Source organism: Brachyhypopomus gauderio, chromosome 13 (assembly GCF_052324685.1).
Source record: "Brachyhypopomus gauderio isolate BG-103 chromosome 13, BGAUD_0.2, whole genome shotgun sequence".
NCBI lineage: Eukaryota > Metazoa > Chordata > Actinopteri > Gymnotiformes > Hypopomidae > Brachyhypopomus > Brachyhypopomus gauderio.
The window spans coordinates 3,067,251-3,094,783 of NC_135223.1; the positions used below are offsets into that span (position 1 = coordinate 3,067,251).

Here is a 27,533-nt window from a genome sequence, read left to right on the forward strand (position 1 = left end):
AATTTTGTTTATGTAGTCTGGACTGCACTGCGCAAAATATTTGGTACTTTTTCCCTATGAATAGAATAGAACACCGCAGAAAGGTTTGAATACTTTAAAAATGGCTTTTCGAAAACATATAATAGCGTATTAGTAAACATTAAAGATTTAGTGGACATTAGGGACGATGAATAAATCATTTATAAATATGCGAAATGTTGCTTTATGTCCCTTGCATTTTATATAAGCAACGCTGGTGCACAGAGAGATTCCGCATTACGTCATTGAAAGAGACCTCGCTGTAGGCAAAGGAAAACCCGTCTGGAAACTGAATTCGGTCACAGTTCACACTACAGCTGCAATATACTGGAATCCATGGTACTGTAGTTCAACATCGATAACATGCATGATAATTGTGCCTGTGGGCTTTTGGTGACACCGCCGTATTTGGCTGTAGAACAATTTTCGCGATGCCTTGGAAGCACGGTGAGTAGCAAGTGCACTGCAAACTGGATCATAGTTGTGCTACGATTGCGCTAGCTCAGAACAAACTCTCCGCCACTACAATGAACGTAAAACATTTTTACAGGTTTACTTTAACTTCGGCATTACTATCTTGTCCGTGTAACATGAGATGCTTAAAATAGCCTCTGGGGCTGACAGAAGATTACAAATCAGGGCTTTGGGTTCTGCTGTGCTAGTCAGATTCTGTATTCTGATTTATTTTTTATTACACTCTTTTGCATGTACACATGCTGTTTTGTCGTTGTTACATGATTTCCAGTGCTGTTGTGGTTTTCTCTGTGAAACGTGCTTAATTGGCGTAGTTGATCTTGCCGTGCATTTCACAGCGGGAAATGCATCTTTAACAATTATCAGTTGCAATTAGCCATGCGTATAAAGTAAAAACTAATTATTTAAATGTACTCAAATGGTATATGAAAAAAAACATCGCCAAGACTCATTTGATTAGTCCTTAACATGTAGTCATCAGTCAACATCAGTCAATCAGATCAGTTCACTAAGTGAGTCAAGGCAGTTGTCTTAACCGTTTAAGTGAACTTAATAAAATAATTGGTTTAAAATCGACCTTCTGCCAACTTTTAATTGGTTACTGCATATAGGACAGAATCATTAGTGAACGGAAAAATCCACGTGATTGGTTGGAGTATCGAAGATGTGTTTTGCTGTTTATAACCAAATAAAACACAGACGAATTGTTGCATTGTCTGTGATAAAACAATAAGTGTCGTTTGAATAAGGTCTTGAAATCATAATTATAATGTCCAAAGTGCAGCTGGACATAATATGTATTGGATTTATTTCAGTATATAAACTTTATGAATAAGTTTATAAAATCTAAATAGGAGTTTATTACTCCTACAAGTATTTGATCTTGAATGCAGAGTGCTTTGTGCACACTGTGCATTCTTCTTCAGTCCTAATAAAACCAACAGCATCTAATCCACTGTGTCATATTCTGCCCAACATTAAACACGCAAAAGCATTAGACATGCAAACAGGAATTTCTAAATTGCCTCTTTAGCAAGTCTTCACACAAAAGACCCAGGGAAGATGGCTATGAACGTGTCAGGAACTAACTGTGGTAATGAAATCAGAGTTCTGTGCTGACTAATTGAAGTCTGATTGCAAACTGATCAATAGCAACTACGGACCGGTGAATGTGGATTAAGGGACATTTATTTTGTAGAATTTTATAAGATTCTGGAATCGTTATAACAGAAATGTAACACATTTACATCACAGCAGGAATGAGCTCAGATGCTATACAGACTCAATGAGCACAAGTGTTATACAGACTGAAAGGTGGTTACTGTTAACTAAAACATTGAAACCTGCTCTGGCATTCTGTTTATGAGTTAATGTATTTTGTTATTTTGTAAAAAGCTAAAGAATATGGAGAATGTTTCTTGACATAGATATATACATGAGAGATGTATAGACTGTGTTATGGTCATGAGGTTGTCACAGTTTGTTGTGAGAGGTTGTTTTCCATCCATGATTTTGGAGTGTGAGTGACTTGGTTTGTTGAACTGACAGGATGAGTAACCCTGTCACTTTCTGTTGATGTCCTGAATAACTGTGGTTTGCAAAGGAGTCCTTTTCTTACAATCCTACTACAATCCACATAACTTGTGTCTATATATTAGACCTACACTGCATAAAGTGCTGCTCTAAATGGTTTAAGGATGTTAATAAAGAAAGTCACGACCTGTATCTCTTACTCTTTCAAAACCAGGTCATGGTTTAGAGAGGGAGGATCTCTGCTGAGAGAGAAAGAGAGAAACTGTTCCTCGTGTAATATGGGTAATTACTATGCCTTAGCAATGTAACATTACAGGCCATAAATTACAATGATCCTTACCCAGGCATGGCGCTGTAACCTCTTTATTTCATTAGCTTCATATATTATGCTCGTCTGAAGAGAAAGGCCCCAGCAGAGAGCCGTGGAAGGCAGCGACTACAGCTGAAGCGAAGTGCTTGGTCTGAGGCGAGCAGGAATGCGAGTTAAAGATAGAGGTGTCGCGGGCCGTTTCTAATTTCATGGGCCGCCCACTCGCTCACTGTCGCCGCGGTGGGCCTATGGAGCAGAAACGCTCGGTGGTGCGAACCTCTGGTGGTGACGGTCAGTGTAAACAGACGGTCAAAGAGAACCGCGGGCCATGGTGGTCTCCGACAGGTACGTCTTCAAGGGTACGGCGGTTGTTCGCTTCCGCTTGTGACCTGTAGCTGCGTTCCACGTCGTGCATCTTCACTCTGTCGACTTATTTTAGTTCATTGTGTGACCGGCGTGATTTCAATTTATATATTTGGTCATATTTATATTCAGTGTTGTAGAATATTTTATTGTTCATTTTCTGGTCAACCACTCTGGAGCCATGAGATGTTGGCTAGTGTTACCGCGCTCTTGAATTCGGAGCAGCACATTCTCTAAACTTAATCACGCGTTTCAGGCTGAGCACTGACACAAATGGGTTTGGAGGAGCTCAGGCTGAGATTGCTAGATCATAGCTGTATCTCTCTGACAGTGTAATCCATGCACTGGCAAATGATGAAAATCATTTGGAACGGATTCCCCCAGTTATGAATTAGGCTCAATAATGATACATAAAGGTTGCCATTATAAGACTGAATGCCTTTTTTGTTAGTACTGGAGTTTGTTTGTAACATGTAACATCAGGTTTTACACTTTAACTAACTTTTTCCTGCAGAGTAGGTTGTTAAGCTAGGTGCACGTTTATGTTATACAGGTCATGTGTTGTTTATGGTTGATTGTACTATGCCTCGGTAAGTTAGATGAATGCCTTGTTAAGCCACACTGTGCTGTTAAAGGTTGGCAAGATTGGATCAGTGTAGCAATGACTTTAAAATATGAAGATATATCCAGATTAAAGTCGCGTGGCCACAGTTTGTTTGAGTTTCCAAACATTTTCCACCAAATCTGAATGCTAATAAAACAATGGGACACTGTCCTCTGATTGTGCCATAACAAAGTCAAGGTGTCACAGTAAAGATAGGCTGTGCTAGAAAAACTCATCGGATTCATACCAAAATCATACTGGAATCACACACGGTGTAATCTGTGTATTATAAACGTATTGCACACACGTGTCCTGAGTGAAAGCTGCCATGTTCTTTTAGGTTTAAGACGTCTTTAAGTCAGGGCTATCTTTAGCATACTTCTGTGCTCTGTAGCTCAAGTAGTGACACACCTCATCTGCTCGGCTGCATGATCCTGGAGTTCTGCTGGGGTCTAGAGTTGTATGATATGAACACAGCATATTGTGTTTACGTTGCTCCATACAGAGACAGGAATATGGGAGGGGGGGGGGGGGGGGACGTGACAACAGTAAGAGGACGAAGAGGAACGGTTGTGTCAAAACAGACTCAAATAGCACACAGACAAAATACTGCCGACGTCGGTGTATTTTTATTTCTAAGGCCAGTATTTAAAAAAATCTGCAGTTTACAAGCCAGTGCACAGTTATGCAGTCCTGCTTCATTCTAAGAACATACAACAAACTTCCCTCTTCTTCTCCAAAGAACCCCAGTGGGGGAGGAGCCACCCCCCCTCCTTTTGGGACAGGGATGGTTGGGTTCTCTGTTGCTATAGCAGTGGATCACATGATCAGGTGGGCAGTGTTAGATTGCATGGGACAGTGTGCAGTCAGCCATGGCTTGAGCATGCCACGGTGATCCAAGCCATGGTCTGTGTGGCAATCTCCCTCATGCTTCTTAGCGATGAATCTTGACCATATCAGTCTGCATTTAAGAGTAATACACTAGTTCCTATGCATTACCTATTCTGGACAGTGTCGTTACTTACAGTTTGTTTATTGATCCTGCTCTAAGCCCACGACAGAAGCACAGTAGATCTGTACCTGCGATTCTGACTTGCAATTAAGGTTTCCGGACAAAAGATAATTAGCGACTTGTGACTCGTTGGAATAACGAGACCGCCACGCTCGTTCTTGCGAAGATGAAGTGACGTTAAAGACACATTCTGAAATTCTTTGTGTCAGTTTGACTCCCTCAAGGCCGCGGGGTGGCTCGGTGTCTCTTGGCTGAGTTAATGTATTCTTTTGTCTGTGTGGCAGAATGATTGAAGACCCGAGCGGCGCTATGGCAGACAAAAGACAACTGTTTGCAGAGATGCGTAAGTGTCACAGTACGAATCCGTCACCATCCACATTTCCACGGATTCTAAAAGTAATGCGGTAATGATACTTGAAAGACATCTGTTATTATCCCTGTCCTACTGGTGAAATTATTTTGATGGTTTTCAGGTGACGTACGGTTCAATAGATAGATTAATGGTATATGACACAGTTAAATACAGTAAAACGCAGCATTCAATAGATAAATGGTATATGACAGTTAAATACAGTAAAACACAGTTAAATACAGTAAATCACAGCGTTTTTGATCCTACAGGTGCTCTGGAATTGGATGCCATCAGGTTGTCCACGTACAGAACAGCTTGCAAGCTCAGATTCATTCAGAAGAGGTGCAATCGTGAGTAAGACGGGCACAAACCCAGCTATCCTTACAAGACTGTACAATGACAGATGGACGGCCAATCAACTATTATTCGGTACAAGGCAGTTTGCAAATGACGGATTTTTGTGGTTTTGGCCGACACCAAGAGCCAGTGTGTGACGGAAATATGTGTGCCCGGTTTCTTGTGCATGGAAAACAAAACGTCGTCCATCCATCTGGTGGTTTAATAAGGCAGCCAGTGTAGATCAACATTTTCTGTTCCTATTAGAGCATGACTGGGCAGGTCTGCAAATAAAATTAAGAGACAGGCTGCGATGTTTGGTGTTTTGACACGAAGCAACTGCTTAAAAGTAAATAAACGGAGCCCTATTGCTACCACCATAGGAGTGGGCCTGCATGTCCACTACTAAGTGCTGTTTACAACTTGAAAAACACGAGCATGTAAACACGAACATAAAACGCATAAGGGAAGGACTTTCGCTCGAAGCATATAAAACAATAAAATCTCATATATCAGCTAATGCCAATGATACATATTGCACAAAAAGGTGCATAAACACTGCACAAAAAGGTGAAAATGAGGTACTTTACAGGCTGTGTAGCTTAAGGAATACACTGATACAGAAGTATACTTAAACTCTTAAGACCTGATAACAGGATACATTTGAAAACTAAACAGATGCTTAGGTAAATAAAGTAAACCAATAGGTGTTTAAAAAAAACCAACAGAAATTTCTCAAGTTACATGTGAGAAGTGTGACAAGAAACGTTGATAGTCAGCAGTTTCACATAACCTGCAGTCCCCTGCCCAAAGATCACTCTGCTCTGATGGCTTCACTTGTCCCAGAACACTGGATAACCATTTGAATCTGAGATAGATATGAGAACTGCTAGGGGTGATATGTGGTATATTATCACAATATATATATTTTTTTGTATATTCACCATTTTTTTGTATATTCACCATGTCTAACAGCTGACTGCATTTTGTTTCTGCATATATACATTTCTTGACTTATGAATAGTTTTATGTAAAAATACAGCATTACTCTCTTTTTAAAGATGTTCTACTATACTCCTGTTTTGTGGGTATAATATTTCCAATTAATTAGCAACTTTAGAAAAAACTACATAATAAACACATAGCAAATTGTGAAAACTTTCATGCACATTTCATGATATATATATTTTTTAGCATACTACCCACCCTTAATAACTACAAGTAATGATATTTGCCTCCTTCACATACTCATTGTAAGAACCATCCCATATGTTCTGGTTACAGTGCACTTGGTGGATATTTGGAACGTCATCGAAGCATTTCGGGAAAACGGCCTCAACACCATGGACCTCGACACCAGTTTCTCAGTGACACGAGTTGAAGCAATACTGTCCACCATCTTCCACCAGCTGAACAAGCGCATGCCCACCACGCACCAGATCGACGTGGACCAGTCCATCCTGTTGCTCCTCAACTTCCTGCTGGCTGCATACGACCCGTGAGAGTTTCCCCTCACTTCCCGAGATGACTTTGCTTGTTTTCCGGCCGCAAGAGTTGTGTGTTAGTTTATGTCTTCTGTCCCAAATACAGGGGGGGGGGGGGATTGTCATTACCGTCTGCTCCTCAACAGAAGCCAGTAAAACGTAACATTTAAAATAACGTTTGTACACGTTCGTAGGTGTCGACGTGATCTGAAGCCTAATGGTATCCGTACCGGTTTAAATTTGGCGTGGGGCGTGGGGCGTGTCATTTCAGTCTGATGTTGTTTCGTCACACTGGAGAGTTGTGAGTGATGCGGGAGTGACGGCGGGGTGTGACAGACGCACGGCCGTGCTGATTCAGCAGCGGGGCTGCTCCTGCCCCCCCCCCCCCACCCGCACCTCCACCAACACTCCTGTACACCACGCTCCGGAGGAATGTGTAGATGGAGGCGGAGTGGTGGGGGTCGGAGGGATTATGGGCCCGGCGGAGGGAGGGTGGGTGTCTCTCTGTCAGATTTCCGATTCAGTCTTGAACAATGTTTAGGGGATGTGCTAAAATTAGACTCTCAGCCTCAAAGGGAACCACAGGACTGATGGTATTTCAAATCAAGGCCTGGATGCGTCACCTGTATCTAAAATCTCTCTGCTAGTGCACGTTTTGCTAGTGCACGTTTTGCTAGTGCACGTTCTGCTAGTGCCACGTTTTTAATGTGTCTTTTCTTTCAGGGAGGGTCTAGGGAGGATTTCGGTATTTGTCGTGAAGATGGCCCTCGCTACAATATGTGGGGGAAAGATGGTGGACAAATTAAGATGTAAGCTCCACCTTGAATTTTATCTTTGGACTATGCCATTGTAATCTTGATTAATGATGAGCTAAGTTGCTAAACGTGTCTTTTTATCATAATTTGACAAGGTCACAGAAACTCTAATTTTCATGAAAGTCATTAAAAAAACAGGACCTTGACCTCATCTGGTAGCTTACCGGAGTTATGGGCAGTATTTTAACTTTTCAGCTCTCTTTTATAACTCTTAGGACCCTTATATCTGTAGCACCTGTGTCGTTTTGCTGATGCACAATTCTCTACAAATATAACCAAACACCTTCCATCATCAGAATCTTGCTTTGCTCCTCACAGTTTTCCATGCTCAGCACTGATAGTAAAAATGTCTTGTGGCCTACCAGGGGAACACTATAAAAAAGAAAAAGTGTATTGACCTAATAAATAGCTATTTAATCATTATCTAATCATCCTTATCTAATACTTTGTTAATTAGTGGTAATAATTATATACTTGATTTATAGGATTTAATAGATACTGCTGTTTGAATTTATACTGCTTCCTTACATGTTTGCAAGTATCTCTTGAGTGTTGGTTCCTCTGAGCCTGCATACATACAGTATGCTTTCCAATTGCAGTAAGGCTGTAAAATGCCATTAATGTGTAAGAAAATCACGTTACACCACTTGTATCGGTTTGATACATGAGCTCTAATTTGTGCCAGACTGTTTACACGGTAAATGTTTAATAATACAAATTACATCATATATCAGTGACAATTAAACAGTTTTGTAATTCTTAAAATTGATTAACAGACTTTTAAACAATTGCTTAGTATTCTACTATGGCCTTTTACTATCAAACACTATTAAAAGATTAGATTTCATAGGAATGTACTTTAGATTTTATCAATTTTTAATATACCCTTTCAGATGTAAAAAGGTCACCCATGTCTATTCATCCTTTCAACGTAAATATAATTGATGACAAACATGATTCACAGAACACACACATGAAATGAAAGCAAAAGATTCCGACGATGAAACTTGCACCATTTCCACTGTGTGGTCCGTTATCTCCAGCAGCTGGAATAAAGAGAGAGATGGTCCTGCAGGAAAGAGTTCAGGCGTGTGTGTGTGTGTGTGTGTGTGTGTGTGTGTGTGTGTGGTGCTTCACATGCCATTACATTGATCTTTCTTTCTCTGTGAGACCATTCCCACTCTGATACAGCTGTCTTAAGGTCTATAGTAAGGCATATAGGTCTATAGTGAGTACCAGCTATTGTGTTCTGTGTTGGGTTGAAATTAAATATACAAACCTCATACTTCATCTGGTATAAACCTTTAAATGTTAAGGCTTATAGTTTTTTTTGTAATGTGTGGTGTTGTAGGCTACATATCAACATGGGCTAATACCTTAGCACTATTAACCGATCAGTAATTATAGGTTTCTGACATAAGGCAGATAATAGAATCAATAGACAATAGAATCAGGTAAATTGAAGGGTTTGGGTTTCCGACATAAGGCTCAGGTCTATTGAAGGGTTTAGGTTTCTGATTATAGGCTCAGGTCTATTGAAGGGTTTGGATTTGAATCTCACTGCTTCAGTTCCTGTGGCAACTTTCCCTCTAGCTCACTACAGTTTGTGCAGCTAGTTGCATAGGCAAAATGACGTTGAACTATAATATTGACAATTGTATCGACCTGATGTTTCCTATATCAGCCGGATACTATTTATCATCGATAGTATCGGCCCAGCTATAGCTGTGAAACGTGTTGGGGGGGAGCTGACTTGGACCAAGAACTGAAGGAATCTCCTTCCGCATGGAAGAACAACCTCAGATTACTTACTCTGTTCTACAGACTCTTTAAGTGATATTAGTGATATTAGTGATACATTAGTGATATTAGTGATACATTAGTGATATTAGTGATACATTAGGGAGGGTGCAAAAATATGAATGGTGTACTTGAATGGTATACTGAGTATTATGTGGTACTCTCTCTCTTAACACAGTGATGATTTTGGGATACAGGACCCAGTACATTTACATTCGATCTTTCTTGTTGTTCAGATATTTTTTCTCAGATATCCGACCCTACGGGCCAGATGATTTATTCGCAGTTTGACCAGTTTTTGAAAGAGGCCCTTAAGTTACCAGCCACTGTCTTTGAAGGGCCGTCCTTTGGCTACACCGAACAAACCGCCAGGACTTGCTTTGCACAACAAGTAGGTGCAGATTTACTATTTACGTTTTACAGGCTCCGGGTCATTTCAGTAATGGAATTTTATTGTAATTAAACGCGAGACAGACTTCCCGAGCTTTGCTGCGAGCTGTCCTACACTGCCAGGAATAGATTCGGAGAATAATGAATGTTATGCTGTTGATCTTCTATTATTTTGTTATCAGAATCAAATGATTTCCACTCCCCAGTTCTGGAGTATCTGTGTAATGCATGGGGGGAGTGTTTCCCCTGCTCAAACACCCCTGCTTCAGTGAATAAGCTCGTCACCAAGCCATGTACAGCATGGGAAACACCTATGTGTGTAACAAGAACACCAGAACAGAGAAGCGGCCATTTTCGATATCCAGTTTTACAAGTGTGCTAAAAGCAAAACAATTTCCCGAGCTTTAGAATGAACATGATTATCTGTGGAAAGATGCAGCTTCACCAGTTTGAGCTTGGTTTTACCGTCATGAATGCCAAAGTCCTCACAAGAAACGACGACTATGGGTCTGTATTGGAGAGCCCAGAAAGTGAAGTTGTCCAACTGACTATTGCTCGTTACTTTGCAGAAGCAGGTTAACCTGAATGCCTTCCTGGACGTGTTCACGTCAGACCCTCCCCCGCAGTGTTTCGTCTGGTTAACGCTCCTGCATCGCCTGGCTAACGTGGAAAACGGTGAGGTGTATTTTTCGGTCCCCTTCACTACGATATCGAAAACCTGAAAAAATCAGGTCATTATAGGCTAATAATAGAATGCTGAAGTATTGTTATCCTGAATTCTCCACCTCTATGTTATGACTGGCTCCTTGTGACATTGCGACAAAGCTGAGAGATTCCTTACATCTCGGATCAGTTCCCAAATGTGCCATGTGTAATATGGTGCTTGGACATATATGGGTCAGGGAGTTAACAGTAGGGGTCACTGACAGTACATCTTCTGAAATCCACCTTGTATGCCATAGAACATCTTTCACTGTCCCAGTAATGTGTCTGGGGAAGGGACAAGGACGGGGACACACATTTAGACAAACAGACTGGTTAAAAGGCATAGGTCCGTATAAATCGTGGTTCCTTAATGTTTTCTTTATCTTTTAGTCTTCCACCCAGTTGAGTGCTCATGGTGCCACAGCCAAAGCATGATGGGATTTCGCTACCGCTGCCAACAGTGTCATAATTACCAGCTCTGTCAGGACTGCTTCTGGAAGGGCCATGCGTCTGGCTCCCATAGCAACCAGCACCAGATGAAGGAATACACATCATGGGTAAGAGTGTGGTGTGTGTATATGTGTGTGTGTGTATGTGTGTGTGTGGGAGGGGACACACATGTTTGCTTGTGTGTATGTACATCTTATCCTGTAACATCCATCTGATGAGCTATGCAGTGGTGCTCGGCCTTCTGATAATAAGACTGCAAGGTGAAATGTGGAGCCGTGGGGTTAGTGGGCGGAGACTGTGGGCGGAGCTGGATGGAGCATGCTCATTCTACCCAACATGCTCATTCTACCCAACATGCTCATTCTACCCAGCATGCTCATTCTACCCAACATGCTCATTCTACCCAACACGCTCATTCTACCCAACACTCATTCTACCCAACATGCTCATTCTACCCAACATACTCATTCTACCCAGCATGCTCATTCTACCCAACATGCTTGTTCTACCCAACACACTCATTCTACCCAACACGCTCATTCTACCCAGCACGCTCATTCTACCCAACATGCTTGTTCTACCCAACACACTCATTCTACCCAACACGCTCATTCTACCCAACATACTCATTCTACCCAGCATGCTCATTCTACCCAAAACACTCATTCTACCCAACACGTTCATTCTACCCAACATGCTCATTCCACCCAACATGCTCATTCTACCCAACATGCTCATTCTACCCAGCATGCTCATTCTACCCAACATGCTCATTCTACCCAGCATGCTCATTCTACCCAACACGCTCATTCTACCCAACATACTCATTCTACCCAGCATGCTCATTCTACCCAAAACACTCATTCTACCCAACACGTTCATTCTACCCAACACGCTCATTCTACCCAACATGCTCATTCCACCCAACATGCTCATTCTACCCAACATGCTCATTCTACCCAGCATGCTCATTCTACCCAACACGCTCATTCTACCCAACATGTTCATTCTACCCAACACGCTCATTCTACCCAGCATGCTCATTCTACCCAACACGCTCATTCTACCCAACATGCTCATTCTACCCAACATGCTCATTCTACCCAACATGTTCATTCTACCCAGCATGCTCATTCTACCCAACACGCTCATTCTACCCAACATGTTCATTCTACCCAACACGGTCATTCTACCCAACACGCTCATTCTACCCAGCATGCTCATTCTACCCAACATGCTCATTCTACCCAGCATGCTCATTCTACCCAACACGCTCATTCTACCCAACATGCTCATTCTACCCAACACGCTCATTCTACCCAACATGTTCATTCTACCCAACACGGTCATTCTACCCAACACGGTCATTCTACCCAGCATGCTCATTCTACCCAACACTCATTCTACCCAACACGCTCATTCTACCCAACACTCATTCTACCCAGCATGCTCATTCTACCCAACATGCTCATTCTGCCCAACACGTTCATTCTGCCCAACACATTCATTCTACCTGGCATGCTCATTCTACACAGCATGCTCATTCTACCCAACACATTAATTCTACCCAACACGTTCATTCTACCCAACATGCTCATTCTACCAAACATGTTCATTCCAAACCAGACTGATGTTGTGTTCACTGTGTTTAGAGTTTTGAAAATGTGACTACAGATTGGACAAACGCATGTTAGCAGTCGTCAAAAACTGTAACATTAGATTTGTGCACTGTTGGTGCAACCCGGCCCGTTCATGCCTATCACAGGGGCTATAGAATATCCCAGCTCAATACGGGCTTAAAGGATTTGCCACATTATGAAATTACAATCATTGGCATTGATTTCTGTTGATAATATACACAAAAATGTAATTATTACATATTGTGCAGCATTGAAAATGAATCATATTTTGAGTGAAGAGGTACCTTTAGGAATGGTAAGTTTAATGTTTAATTAATGTTCCCATGAGGCACAGCACTGCTGGACTATGGCATTCAGCATACTGTGCACTTTATTTCTAAGTTTAATTCTAACCTTGTTTTCAACACAAATCAGCAACTATCAACAACAGACATGCAGCACTAGAGGTAATCATGAGATCATGAGGGCATGGGCCCATAACATTGGTGGTTCAACACCCAGCAGTAACAATGACACCTAACCCTTGAACTGCTCCCTGGGCACAGAGGCAGATGGCTGCCCACTGCTCCGGCTGTGTGTGTGTGTGTGTGTGTGTGCATGTGCTCACTCTGGGGGAGTGTGTGTTTGTCTTCACTTCGGGTGTGTATGTGTTCACTCTGGATGGGTTAAATGCAGAGAGGAATTTCACTAATGGGATCATTAATAAAGGTACATCTTCATGTGTAATGCTAGGTCAATCATCTTTTTGTTCTTCAGAAATCTCCTGCTAAGAAGTTGACGAATGTCCTGACTAAGTCTCTGAGTTGTGCTTCCAGCCATGAACCTCTCCACCGTATGTTCCCTGATGTTCCTGAGAAACCTCTGAATCTCGCTCATGTGGTGTAAGTTCATCCCATGCCTACAGTGATCTGTGTGCTTACACCATTGTGTAAACCTCACCAATGTCATAACTCATTCCTGTTATCTACGTCACCTATGATACATACTGTCAGTCCATGTTTTTCTTTCAGTAGTATGCTTAAGTGAAGGTAAGAAAATTCGTTGTTCTGTGATGTATTGTGCGTCTTAACATTTTGGAGATATAGTGGTTATGGAATGTAGTTTTATTGGCCTGCAGTGAAATTTATTCATGCAAGAGTGACTTCATTTGTTTTGGCCATGCTGCAATGGACCTTCTCATAAAGCAGATCATTTTTCACGGAAAAGCTTTCGATGTGACAAGAACAACTTTTCCTAAAGGAAGAATGTAGTCTATAGTATGACATTTGCATGCACTGCTAATATTTCGCTACTTTGTCTTTGTGCTTCAAAATAGGGACACCTGGTAAGTTGACCCTATGCTATTATCATATTAGCAACTTGAATTTGCATAAAGCTGTGACATGCTAATTTCAGCTGCAAACTCTTGAAGGCCGATGTACGCACAGGTGATACACAGAACTTCAGACCCAGTTCTTCTCCTGCTAATAATCTGTGCCTTTCTTACGTACATGCTCGCCAAAACATGCACACATTCGTCGTAGATGCTCTAACGCTATGAAACGTGCTGTTTTCAGGCCTCCGAGGCCGGTGAACTGTGGGACTGAGCACTTGCTCTCACAATCCATGCCCGTGCCCAGCATGCCGGCTTCCAGCAGAGTGTGAGTGGAGCCTTCCTCAGCACACACTGGTTAAGAGCTGCGTCTAACACCGATTCAGCTCTCCTAGCCTGTAGCACACCTGACTCAACTCGTCAGCTAATGAACAAGCTCTTCATAAGGTTAAAATGGGTGAGTTCATGCAGGCAGAGCTAAAATGAGAGGGAGAGTGTCAAATGTACTTCATTTATATAGTGCTTTACAACAGCCATTGTCACAAAGCAGCATTATAGATGTCGAGTCCAAGCCCTCAGTGAGGCACAGCAGGAAGGCATCAGGGGAGGTGGGAGGAGCCACAGCAGGAAGGCATTAGGGGAAGTGGGAGGAGCCACAGCAGGAAGGCATCGGGGAGGTGAGAGGAGCCACAGCAGGATGGCATATGGGGAGGTGGGAGGAGCCACAGCAGGAAGGCATCAGGGAAGGTGGGAGGAGCCACAGCAGGAGGGCATCAGGGGAGGTGGGAGGAGCCACAGCATGGTGGCTTCAGATGGTGGGAGGAGCCACCACAGCTGTGGTTGAGGCTCAGCAACATCATGACACCAGGAGTGGATGTACCTCAGCAGAGAGAGAGGAGATATTATTAGACTAATATTGGTAAATATTGTGTAGTGGCTCTATAGTGCGCAAGGATGGACTCTTGCAGATGTAGCTATGGCAGCACAGCTAAAGGAGAGAGCCAGAAGGTAACACAGGCATGAGGGCTCCCTGGAACTTCAACACTCCTCCAAGTCCTCCAAACCTGAAGTGATGCCATCATAACATGCCAGCTTCCCATGAGCTGCTCCTTCACTTATGGAAGGTATTTCCATAGCGTGGGAGCTTCATAGGAAAGTCCAGAGACAAGATTTAAGCACTGATCTACATTGCCTCAAATAAATCCGTCTAATAAAACCCAATAGCAACTCTTTCCCCAGTTAAAGAATAGCATAAGGTTAGCTGCCCCAGAATTTAAACAAAGCTAATGGCTACCATAAATAATTTGTTGTATAAGCTGTACCACAACAAATTAAAAGTCCTTAACTGATTATGTAAATGTGTGGTTGTGGGTGTGATTCATGACCTCCTTTTAATTCCACTCTTTCAGTGAAGTAAACAGAGATGCCAATGACGACGGTAACCGGAGAAACCTCCTGGCTAGGACTGCCCCCGACCTTTTGAAAGGAAAAGGGTAAGTCGCTCTGTCACCACGGATCTCAAAAAGCATGCGTGATGTACGTAGCCAGGAGGCAGTGAAGAGCACCTCTGTTGTGCTGTAGTGAACTGACCTGTCTTTAAAGGGTCTGTGGGGTCAACGTGCTTATTTCATTTGTGTTCTGTGTAGGTTACAACTGATGCTCTGACAGTTAGTTGTTATTTAACAAGAATAAAATTATTTTAAACATAAATTTGGACAACTGCCAGTAATGGTAGAAGCAACTTTTGGACATTTCAGGTACTTTAGCAATCTTTTCTTTTCAGTGATGCATTTTAGCCAACATTATTAAATTTGTTCTTTTTTCCCCATTATTAGTGAGGAATGGAACATGCGTGTTTGTGAATGTGTGTGTGTGACTTGTGGTGTGTTGGAGAGTATGTATGATGTATTGGGTGTTGGAGTGTGTGTAACGTTTGTGAACCCCTGTTTTCAGGGTTCAGTACAATCTCGATATAGCGGACAGACTTGCTGATGAACATGTTCTTATTGGCCTCTTTGTGAATCTCCTCCAACAGAAGCGGTCCTGGTTAGTGTGACATGCACTGCTGTAGTCGCACTGGTGGTTTCTACCTTTGTAGACATCTGTAGTCACCATCTCACCATCTATTCTCACAAAAAACTATTGTTGGAAACACAAATCCCAAATGACGTCTGAAATCTTCAGACCTTTTCCTGAATCAGTTCTATTCGTATTTGTATGCAACACTGAATTTCAGCAGTCTGAGGTCAAAGGATATTAGATGTGGAATGGTGACTATGTTAGCCATTTTAGTTTTGGGTTTTGCAGCTTCTTAACAGGTAGAACTTGCATTTTTATAGAGACAAGACAGCAGGCTATATAATTTACACTAATGGTATTAACTACATTAATAATATTAACTACGTTTGTTTTGCTTCCTGCTGTTTTGATTAATATTGATATTTTAGTATACCCTTAGCTGGATATGTTGATCTTTCAGCTAACATTAACACTGAAATTTGAACTCATTCATTCTTTAATATGTTTTATAAGACTGCATTTGGTAAATCTATTTGTTTTCTGGTCAGCTTCAGTATCTATTAGCCTGAGGCATCAGATTTTGGCACAAACTGAATAACTAGCATGATCTGAAGAAACAAATGTTCAGAATATCTTTACCTCCTACAGTAAAACATCATGAAGGTGTTTGTTCACACTGGGTCACTTTTCTAGGTCACATCTTCTTCCAGTAGCCGGACAAGCTCTGATAACTGATGAATATATAACTTCATATATAACTTCATATAGCAAGACTGACATGACTTGGTTTCAAGATATATTGAACAAATTGGTGTTTGGTAAAAGTTTTGAGGATGCATTTTCTGTTTTCAAAGAAAGCTGTGCATTAATCAGAGCGTTAAACCAAACGTTAATCTGATTTCCTAAGACCAGTTTGGCTTTCGTTGACAAAGCAGTGGCCTGTACATTCAGTAACTAGTGTTCATTCACCAGTACTGATTTGGCCTAACCATTTAACATTAACATAATGAAAATTCAAGTTTACAATTTATATATATTTATATATTATTGTGTCTGTTATTCATATTACGCACTTTGTCCGTTTTAAAGAAATATGGCAATACTGAATCTGCTATGTTATTTTATGAATATAAAGGAATAGAATTGCAGTCTAACTTCTTGCTGACAGTAACAGCTGTTTGAGAAGGGAGAAATGTCCACACAACAGAGTTGTCTGTTGCGCTACACATGCGTGTGTTGGTAGCTACAACCTTCTATACAGTCTGTACAGTCTGTACAGAGAGAAAATAACTGTGAAGTTTAAGGAGACCCATTATACACTGCCCAAAGAAAACCCACATGTGTCATGTGACTCATCACATTTTGGCTATCATGATCACTGACATGTAACCCCAGTGCAAAGGTAAAGAGAGTTTAGTGTACCTTACGTTTATGGAGCTATAGTGTATGGAGTGTTAATAACCTGTAGAGCCACCTGTTATTAATGGCGTACATACCACACATCTTGGCTCATACAATAAATAAGAGGTAAAGAATGCCCTCTTACAACATCACAGACAATAAAGGTATTGTAACGCGGGGGTGCGGGCGGAATGACGAGGCACAAACTCCAGCGCGCACACTCAAGCACAACTTTATTGAGTGTCTTAAACTCAGAACTCATACACACAAGCACGGACGTAATGACACTCAGACAAAGACGAGCACAGACGAGCACTGCGCGAACGCACGTTAAATAGACGATCAACACATACCCTCGTGATCTCAAGACAAGGCACAGATGTGACCACGAACACGGTCACAAACAACCCACACCCACGGAAGTACATACATGGACACAACGACACGCAGACAACGTAGCGGCACGCCCACAGGGAAGGGTCTGGAGCTGTCACCGTAACAGGTATTCATTGTTTAATTTATAAATATTATAAATATTTTATAAAAACATTATTCAGTAAGAATACTAGGAAAAGAGATATTATAATACTGAAATCTGGGAGGTTCTAAGGACTGATTATTGGCCATTTGACAACTGAAATAATAAAAAAACGTCAAGTAGCATAAATGTAAATAACAAACATTGCTGGCATTCATCTACTTATTATATTTTGTTGGCTGATGATGGCAACACAGTATATGTAACGTGGGCGAGAGGTTAAGGATGAGGAGACGAGCTGCAGATTCACACACAAACGTTTATTAGCATACGCTTATCTCAGTAGCGCAAACGCACACAGCATGAACATGGAACATGCGCGATGCAGACAAAGACGAGCACGAGACATTGCGTAAACGCACGTTAAATAGACAAACAACACGAGCCCCGAATGGTGACGAGATGAGCCACAGGTGAGACCGACGAACACGCTCACACAAAGCCACACCCACTGAAGTACATATATGGACGGAGACGACATGAACACGCCCAAAGGGAGGGATTACAGTATAATGTAATTGAGCAGTTAGCTTCTTGTTTCATGTCTTGAAGAGTAGCAACTAGAAAACTCATTTTAACGATAGCTGTCAGGGATAATCTTTTGATTCACGCTAACTTCGCTTCATTTTGTATTAACTGATGTACGTGTTTCCGTGCAGGTGTTATCCAGGTTTTGTCTCACTTTTCTTTGTGTTGGATGTATATTGCACGGCCTAATGCATTTCTAATGTCCCTGGTGGTGTAATCAGTCATGCTAGAAACACTTCATGTTTGAAACATAAATAGGCAATGATGAGTAAACACAGTGCTATCAAGACTTTTACTCTGCAGTAAAGGTCACGGACTTCCGTAGCTAATTGGATGGTGACATGTGTTCAGACAATGGCAACAGATTCGAGCTATAGAATCAACTCCAGCCTCCAGCTAACTTGTGATAGCTGTCATGTGCTAATGATGAAACCACATATTTTCTGAGCTGAAGCTGACAATTTGATTTCCTAGTCTTATGCAATTTGACCTTTTAATTTCATTTGTAACTAGGTTAAAGCAAAATCTCATAACCATGAGCCTAATGCATACGGTTAAACCCTAAATGTATTGTTTGCCTTTAATCAAAAGTCTTTCTGTCAAAGTAAGATGCGTAATTAGTTTTGGAGAACTGATCTGGTGAAGATGAGCTTCCTCTCTGCCTGTTGATTAGTGGCTGGCTGGAAAGTGGCAGTCATAACCAGGATGAAGAACACACTCTCATTGTTCGATATGCTTCCCGACTGGCTGCTGATGGATCTTCGGTGGTAAGACAACCAATCACATTCGTGCTTACGAAAATAAATGTATGACCCGACGTGCTAATGATCGTGGAGAAACCCCTGGGGTCATCCCTGTTTCCCTTTTGACTGCACCCTCAGTTTGCTGAATAAGAAATCCTTGGTCTTGTGCTTTATGCATCTGAAAATGTTAAATTTACCTCTGCTGCAGCAAGCCAGGGTGTCAGGTGACACATCTCTCTGCCTGGACACGAACAAAAAACAAAGACAACTGATCGCCGAACTGGAAAGCAGAAACAAGTAAGAAAATGGAAAACAGCATCTTGCAACATAAGAGGTTGCTCCATCTATTGCTGTTAACGCCATATGACAAGACTGTGCTGAGACGGTTGGCGTAGATCGATACGTGTGTGTTTGGTGTTTGTTTGGTGCGGTGTGCGTGTGTGTTGCATTCACAGGATCTGGACACTGTGCTCAGTGACGTGTGTGTTATTTGTCCACAGGGAAACGGATTCTGTTCTCAGCGCTGTGTGGGTTTTGTGTTCACAGGGAGATCCTACAGGAGATTCAGCGCTTGAGACAGCAGCACGATGAAGCCTCTCAGCCTCAGGATGACAAAGGCCAGCAAAACCCAGCTCTGCTCGCAGAGCTCAGACAGCTCAGGTATATACAGACAGCTCAGGTATACACAGACAGCTCAGGTACACACAGACAGCTCAGGTACACCCAGACAGCACAGGTACACACAGACAGCTCGGGTACACACAGACAGCTCGGGTACACACAGACAGCTCAGGTACACCCAGACAACTCAGGTACACCCAGACAACTCAGGTACACCCAGACAGCTCAGGTACACACAGACAGCTCAGGTACACACAGACAACTCAGGGACACACAGACAGCCCCACTCCACACAGGTTGCTTTCTGCACATCTTTCTACTTTGTAAATAATATTTACGACTTCAAAAGCATCTGTTCACACACACAGGCTGTACTGACACAAGCAAATCGATCTACGCATTCATTATAGATTAAGCCCACATCCTTCAACCCTTGTGTTTAGTTATTCGTCAATAATGTTCAGTTCTAGCCTCCAGGGCTATGTGAATAAAGTATTTTGCTAGTGACAGAGACAGTCATGAACCTGTGAGAATGTGTGAGAATGTGTTTAGAATGTGTTCCTGAGAAATGAACAGAAAAGGCCTGAATTTTTGTGCTCAAACATTTTTTGTTCCTTTTAGAATTATGTGGCCTGTATTGCTCGAGTTCATCCAGGATCTTGCAGAGGTCTGATTCTTCTGTGCCTCTCTGACTCTCTCACTCCACCAGACAAAGAAAAGAAGAGTTGGAACAGAGGATGTCTGCTCTTCAGGAGAGTCGGAGAGAACTGATGGTGCAGTTGGAGCAGCTCATGCTGCTTTTAAAGGTAAAGACACACACACACACACACACACACACACACACACATACACACACACACACACAAACACTCAAACACAAGCAGTGACAAATTAGTGTCATTTTGGAGAATATATTTTTTATTTCAATAAATGCACTTTAGTTTTCTATGAGACAAGTTCTTCATTGGATCATCTTTGCACTGGAAGACTCGAGTGTATCGCCTAAAACTAAATAACTGACTGCGAAAGTGTCCTTATGTTCTTCATGTTAAAGAAGGAGGCATTCTGGTTATTTCCGTGTTGAGTGTCAGTGTTGAAAGGTATGAAAGGAAGTGAACTAGATACAGCAACAACCAGAGCAGGCTAACCTGGTTCACAGGAAGACGAGATAGTGGGGGAGCAGGTTCCTTCTGCCTCTGCAACTTGAATGTAAAGGGTCTGCAGGTTCATTTAATGTTTAATAAAAGTTCCCCGCGTGAAAGTGCCCCACGTGAAAGTGCCCCGCGTGAAAGTGCCCCGCGTGAACGTACAGAGTGGTTACCTCCTTTCACATTAATGCTTCACATTTGTGGTCTCCTTTCTGGTGTGTCAGTTCCCTAACAAGAAGAAACCGCAAGCTACGTTTAGTTTTATATACAATTAAAGAAGATTATAAATGTAGGACCCCAAACCAGGCTCTATACAGGCTCGTCTCTGACTAAGCCTGCCCATAAATCTGCTCGATATCGATGCTAATCTGATTTAGTTTTATATCACGGGGATCTGTGAGGCAGAATGGCCCTTAGAGGGTTTAGATCATTTAAGAGATCAGGGTTGCTAAATCGCTTGATTGTTCAGCGAACAGTAGGCCATAGCGTCCCCTCCTTCTTGATTAGACTGAAGGCTTTCACATTTCACTAGCGTCACACAGTCTACTACGTGATCAGAGTGTGTTAATCACTGAAATGAGAATGCTGATTAGTTTACATTTGAGAAAGTGTTTATGTAGGAGATAGAAGAGGATTTTTGATTGTTTGCTTGTTTACTATGCTTGTTGAACAGAATATATAAGGACTAAGCACACACATACATACATCTACACAAATGGTTAAAAAAATACATATATTAGATGTTAGATTATATTTTACTTATTTATTTTTATTCAGAATATGTATATATGTATATATTTACCTTTACGCCTTTGCAGAACCAGGGTCCTGGTCCCTCCCCTAACTCCTCCCCAAGCAACACAGTGAGCAGCTCCACCCCTCAGCCTGTCCAATCAACAGCCGGCAACACCACAGCCAATCAGATGTCTCAGGACTCACTGATGGGCCTGGGAGGAGATGTACAGAAGGCCTTCAACCAGAGTAACTGACACTCTCTCCCATGACACTCTCTCCCATGACCTTCACCCAGAGTAACTGACACTCTCCCCATGACCTTCACCCAGAGCAACTGACACTCTCCCCCTTGACCTTCACCCAGAGTAACTGACACTCCCCCATGACCTTCACCTAGAGTAACTGACACTCTCTCCCATGACCTTCACCCAGAGTAACTGACACTCTCCCCCATGACCTTCACCCAGAGTAACTGACACTCTCCCCCATGACCTTCACCCAGAGTAACTGACACTCTCCCATAACCTTCACCCAGAGTAACTGACACTCTCCCATGACCTGTTACACAGAGAATCTCCTTTCACAAAAGTAGCACACATATCCACAAAACAATGTCAAATTAAGGCTGAATAGAGTTGGATATTTTAATTTCGACTGTGATGTCAAACAGAAAGATGTAAATGTCTACAGTAATACATTTATTTTGTTAATTCTCCAGCTCTGGTTTTACTCAATGTTTCAACAACATATTTCTTTGTCAAATACAGTTCTGGCTCTTGATGCAGCTTGTATGATGTGTGTAAACTTCAGAGAGTGTACCAGGAATGCATCCCATAAAGAGAGTGTCACCTAAGCACCAACACGTAGACACCTAGCTGTCCTCAAACAAATGTGTGTGGTGTTCTGTAGGCTCCAGAAGGAACTTGAGGAACGACCTGCTCATGGCAGCAGACTCCATCACAAGCACCATGTCCCTGCTGGTCCGAGAACTCCACACAGGTGAAATGTCTTTAACGTCTTCAGGGGTCACTGCAGCTGACAGGCTGGACCTCTGGGTCCCGTAGTGACGAGACGGAAGTCAATCGTGTTTCGCTTCGCTGAGCCGTAGTCTCACTGTTAGTCTACTTATGGTGTTTATGAATATTTCAGAGCGTTGTGGCATCTGGTTCTGTTTCTAAACTTTCTTATCTGATGCCTCCTTTCCAGAAGCAGGGAGTGACAGTGACAGCACTGTTGATGGAGAAGCTGAGGGTATCCCATCAGCCCTTGTGGGAAGCGTATCGGCCCAGCTCAGCAGCACCCAGCCACGGTGAACAGACCCCCACGGGCCTCGGGTGGTCAGTCCTGAAGCCCTTTGTTTCCCTGGCTGGGGAATGTTGGAGATGAAACAGACCAAAATCCTGGACTGAGTGGGAGTCCCTGACAATTGGATTACAAATGTCCGCTGCATGCGTTTGGCATATTGGAGAGGCAGCAATACAGAGCAAAGTAGCAGTAGTGAAGATATCTAATCTCTCTAAAATCACATTTATTTCAAAGAGCAGTTGCTTGCGAGATAATCAGACTTATTGTATACAGCAGAGTCTTACAGCAGTATTCACTTTGCTCATATTTGCACTGCTCTCTTTCAGAATTACGGCATATGCAGTCATATATCCTGAGATACCCACATACCACATTAGCAGAACTATTATCAATAATAATTGGTTTAAAATAACTTTATTTTGAAGTCTTAGTGAGATGGTACCCCCTCCCCCCAAACACACACACACACACACACACACACTTGTTGTTTTTTTTTGTGTCCTCTAACACACTTGACTGAGCCCTTTAGTTGAGAATGTCATAAAGTCAATCAGACGAGCGCTGGGTTCCCAACAGATTTGAGAAAAACCGCAGTTGCATTAGCAGGTTATCTCCAGTAGGTGTCACCAAATTCCATAATGTACAACTAGAACTTTGGGAAAAGTTATGAATCACATGTTAAGGGAAAAAGTTATAAAACAAAAATGATGTAAATGATGTGCATCTTTGAATTTAGCATGAATCTTCAAATATGCAAATTGATAAGACAATAGTTTCCAGCTTGGAAATCTGAATGAGGTGATGTGGTTGTTGTGGTTAACGTGAACCTTTTCTTGGGGACCCGGGGGGGCAGACTGACAGATGGAGGAGAAGAAGGAAGTTACGAGAGTGAGTTGGAGCAGCAGTTAGAGAGGGAACTGAGGATGGAGGAGCAGACAGATGAAGATCTCCATGGTGAGGACACACACACACACAACTACACACACACACACACACACACACACACACACACGACTACATAACCTCACACATACACACCTACACATACACACACAACTACACACATACAACTACATAACCTCACACACAACTACATGACCACACACACACACACACACACACACACAAAACTACATAACCTCACACACAACTACATGACCACACACACACACACACACAACTACATAACCTCACACATACACACCTACACATACACACACAACTACACACATACAACAACTACATAACCTCACACACAACTACACACACACACACGCACACACAACTACATAACCTCATACATACACACACCTGCACACACACATGCAACTACACACATACATCTACATAACCTCACACACAACTACATGACCACACACACACACACACACACACACACACACACACACACACACACACAACTACATAACCTCACACATACACACACCTGCACACACACACACACACACACACACAACTACACACATACAACTACATAACCTCACTCACAACTACATGACCACACACACACAACTACACAACCACACAAACAAGAATAGTTGTATTAACACATTAAGACATTTGCACATTATAGACTTCAACTGTCATACACAAAATACATTACGTTTAATACCAGTGTAGTTATCTTCTGTAATCTCAGACATATGCCATGCACATATAAAATGGGAATACCCAATGCAGTAGCCTGTGAACATGAGTGCACACTTGGTCTAATAAAGTAGTTGAAAGTGTATAGAAATCAACCTGCTCTGATACTTTATGATGCCTTAACATCACAATGCTGATTATCATCCTTGTTCTTTGTGTCTAGGTGACTTCACAATGGCAGTTCCATCACCGTGGTGAGTGACACGTTCTAACACACAACAAAAACATAATATTCAGTGAGCATGTATATATTTATAAAGCACTTTTTAAGCAAAGTGCTGTACAAGCTAAGTACATTTAAAATGACAAAAATGAAACAGCATCTTAACAAATACAAAAGAATTACAACAATGGTCAGTTTCTTAAAAGACTTAAAAGCATCAACAGAGAGGGTGGACTTAATGTCCACAGGTAGACTGTTCTACAGTCTCAGTGCAACAACAGAAAGACCCCTGATCCACTTAGGGCCTCCGTGAAGACTGAGGCACAGTGAGCTGACCTCATGACCTCCGGAGGGAGCCACTCCGCTTAAGGACTTAAAAACAAACAGCTACAATTTGAACTGGATATACTCACCGGCCACTTTATTAGGTACACCTGTCCAACTGCTCATTAACGGAAATGTCGAATCAGCCAATCACATGGCCGCAACTCAATGCATTTAGGCATGTAGACATGGCCAAGATGATCTGCTTGAGTTCAAACCAGCATCAGAATGGAGAAGAAAGGTGATTTAAGTAACTTTGAACGTGACGTGGTTGTTGGTACCAGACGGGCTGCTTTGAGCATTTCAGAAACTGCCGATCTACTGGAATTTTCACACACAACCAGGGTTTATGAAGAATGGTCCGAAAAAGAGAAAACACACAACACATCGAACCTTGAGGCGGATAGGCTACAGCAGCAGAAGACCATACTCCTGTCAGCTAAGAACTGGAAACTGAGGCTACATTATGCACAGGCTCACTAGAATTGAACAATAGAAGATTGGAAAAACGTTGCCTGGTCTGATGATTCTCGATTTCTGCTGTGACATTCAGATGGTAGGGTCAGGATTTGGCATTAACAACATGACAGCATGGATCCATCCTGCCTTGTATCAACGGTTCAGGCTGGTGGTGGTGGTGCAATGGTGTGGGGGATATTTTCCTGGCACACTTTGGGCCCATTAGTTCCAATTGAGCATCATGTCAACGCCACAGCCTACCTGAGTATTGTTGCTGACCATGTCCATCCCTTTATGACCAGTGTACCCATCTTCTGATGGCTACTTCCAGCAGGATAACGTGCCATGTCATAAAGAGCAAATAATCTCAAACTGGTTTCTTGAACACGACAATGAGTTCACTGTATTCGAATGGTCACAGTCACCAGATCTCAATTCAGTAGAGTGATGCTATCATGCCAATATATACCAGACTCTGTGAGGAATGTTTCCAGTACCTTGTTGAATCTGTGCCACGAAGGATTAAGGCAGTTCTGAAGGCAAAAGAATGTTCAACCCGGTACTAGCAAGGTGTACATAATTAAGTAGCCGTTGAGTGTTCAAAGTGTATAGTGTTCAGGAAGTCAGTGTGATGATGCCAGTATAGGGATGATGTGGTCCCTTTTCAGTAAGCTGACGCCTTCTTTAATTTACTTACATTTTATTTACATTTATTTACATAATAATTCACCCATTTATTGAAGAAAAAAAAAGTTCTTGGTAGAGTACAGCACAGGAGGCTAAAGTAGGATTTTAAAAGATAGGTGCTCTCTCTCCTGCAGGAAGGGGCAATGAAGCGTTTCCCAGCATGCACTGCAGGATGGCGGATGACACGTGCAGGCAGGCACTCCCTGCCCTACTGTAAATATGGTCCTTTTTGATACTGTGAACGGACTGAGAATATAAACAATGGCTAATTACAACACCACCAGTGCCATCAAATCCAGAGATTTGGACAGATTTTCTTTACTTTTTGTCAGCGTGTGCACTGTTCTAAAAAGTACTGTATATCCATAAACGAGGGGCACATCAGGTGAAACAAAGCTGCTATCTCTACAAATATGTAACAGGTCACTCCTCAATAGAAAACGTAGGCCAAAAACATCCACCAGCTTTGTTTCGTCAACATCACAAAAACATTAGGTTGACAATGTCTACCCGTTTGACTTTGGTTTGAGATTTTACTGTAGTATTTGATGTGGAAATACAAATAATTACACTGCCTTATTTAATCAGGTTGTCTTTGCATAGATTTAAATTTGCATAGATTTGCATAAAACAAGTGCAAAAATTGCATTGATTTTCTAATTTAAAATAACGTTGCCAATGATGTGATGGTGGACGTTATATCCATGCTTTGCCATTTTTCACTGGAACACACGTTTGCGTGTAATTACTTGCTCACGTTCAGTTGGATGGTGATTCTCACAACTGCGTTGCCATTTACTGAAGATCTTTTCTACTGAATTAAATCTAGAAAACAGAAGTATTAAAAGTTACTATAGAGACTGCGAGTATTTGAGTACACGAGGCACGTAAATGACATGAAAGCTGATGCCTTAGAACATGTGCAATAACTCATTTATTAATGTAATTTATAAAAATCCTATATATTCTCTACTGCTCCATCATTGTCTGACAGGTACCGCTCAAAATATACATATACCCCATACACATGAGGAGTTAACGCTTTCTGTGCAACAATGGAAACCGTATGACATTCCTCTCTTAGACACCAGACGCTAACAACTCTAAGATATGAGACACTACATGGAGATCCCATTGGTACAGTAACAGCTTGGTGAACTTGGCTGTTTTGAAACATCTGTTTTCATAGAATTTGTATATGAGCAACTCAAGAATATTTGTTATTTTTGCACGTACCTGTGTGCAAATTTCATAAAAAAAAAACATTAGTTCTGATAGCATGTCTTATTTCTTAATGAATACATTTGTTTTATCTATACTTTTCTGTCTTTCTGCTCAGAGGAGGGATTTATTCATCAAAATGCCAAAAGCAGTAGAAAGAGTGGCATTATCCTCAGATATAATTGGAAAACTTAGCTGCCTCACTACATACGCTACTGATAAGTGTGACCCACTTTTGTGAGTTCGCACATGATAATATCTTAATCCAGTGTAATATTTGCACTTTTGTGAAACACTGTATATCGGACATTTCGAACTGGTTTGTAACATTTTGCATGGTGTAAATCAGATTAAAGAGATTACATTGTATTGGTA

The 27,533-nt window shown here is 41.9% G+C and overlaps 2 protein-coding genes across 9 annotated transcripts in view; one reads left to right on the forward strand and one right to left on the reverse strand.

Annotated features, from left to right (window-relative positions):
* Window positions 1–2,500, reverse strand: part of ccdc178 (coiled-coil domain containing 178) — a 46,776-nt gene extending 44,276 nt beyond the window's left edge. Inside the window, exon 1 of the mRNA XM_076970288.1 lies at window positions 2,366–2,500. The gene's annotated coding sequence lies outside the window, so the exon portion shown is untranslated. The remainder of the gene's footprint in view (window positions 1–2,365) is intronic.
* Window positions 12–27,533, forward strand: dtna (dystrobrevin, alpha). Of its 8 annotated transcripts, none has more exons than XM_076970291.1 (22): window positions 12–465; window positions 4,599–4,657; window positions 4,936–5,095; window positions 6,287–6,500; window positions 7,210–7,295; window positions 9,338–9,492; window positions 10,061–10,166; window positions 10,587–10,753; window positions 13,043–13,167; window positions 13,843–13,926; window positions 15,008–15,091; window positions 15,552–15,644; window positions 18,758–18,851; window positions 19,036–19,124; window positions 19,374–19,487; window positions 20,158–20,254; window positions 21,415–21,577; window positions 22,241–22,330; window positions 22,538–22,640; window positions 23,490–23,590; window positions 24,468–24,498; window positions 26,072–27,533. In XM_076970291.1, exons 3-22 carry the CDS (start codon window positions 4,951–4,953, stop codon window positions 26,082–26,084), a joined length of 2,154 nt encoding a protein of 717 aa, XP_076826406.1. In that variant the 5' UTR covers window positions 12–465; window positions 4,599–4,657; window positions 4,936–4,950; the 3' UTR covers window positions 26,085–27,533. The 8 variants fall into 8 exon arrangements, with proteins under 8 accessions (XP_076826406.1, XP_076826408.1, XP_076826410.1 ...); XM_076970293.1 differs by having other exon boundaries at window positions 12–357; XM_076970295.1 differs by having other exon boundaries at window positions 15–357; window positions 4,936–5,016.

Excerpts from the sequence above, each read along its gene's own strand:
- dtna (XM_076970289.1), top strand. Across the intron at positions 7,296-9,337 it reads GATGGTGGACAAATTAAGAT|ATATTTTTTCTCAGATATCC; the intron begins GTAAGCTCCACC and ends CTTGTTGTTCAG. Across the intron at positions 15,092-15,551 it reads GACCTTTTGAAAGGAAAAGG|GGTTCAGTACAATCTCGATA; the intron begins GTAAGTCGCTCT and ends CCCTGTTTTCAG.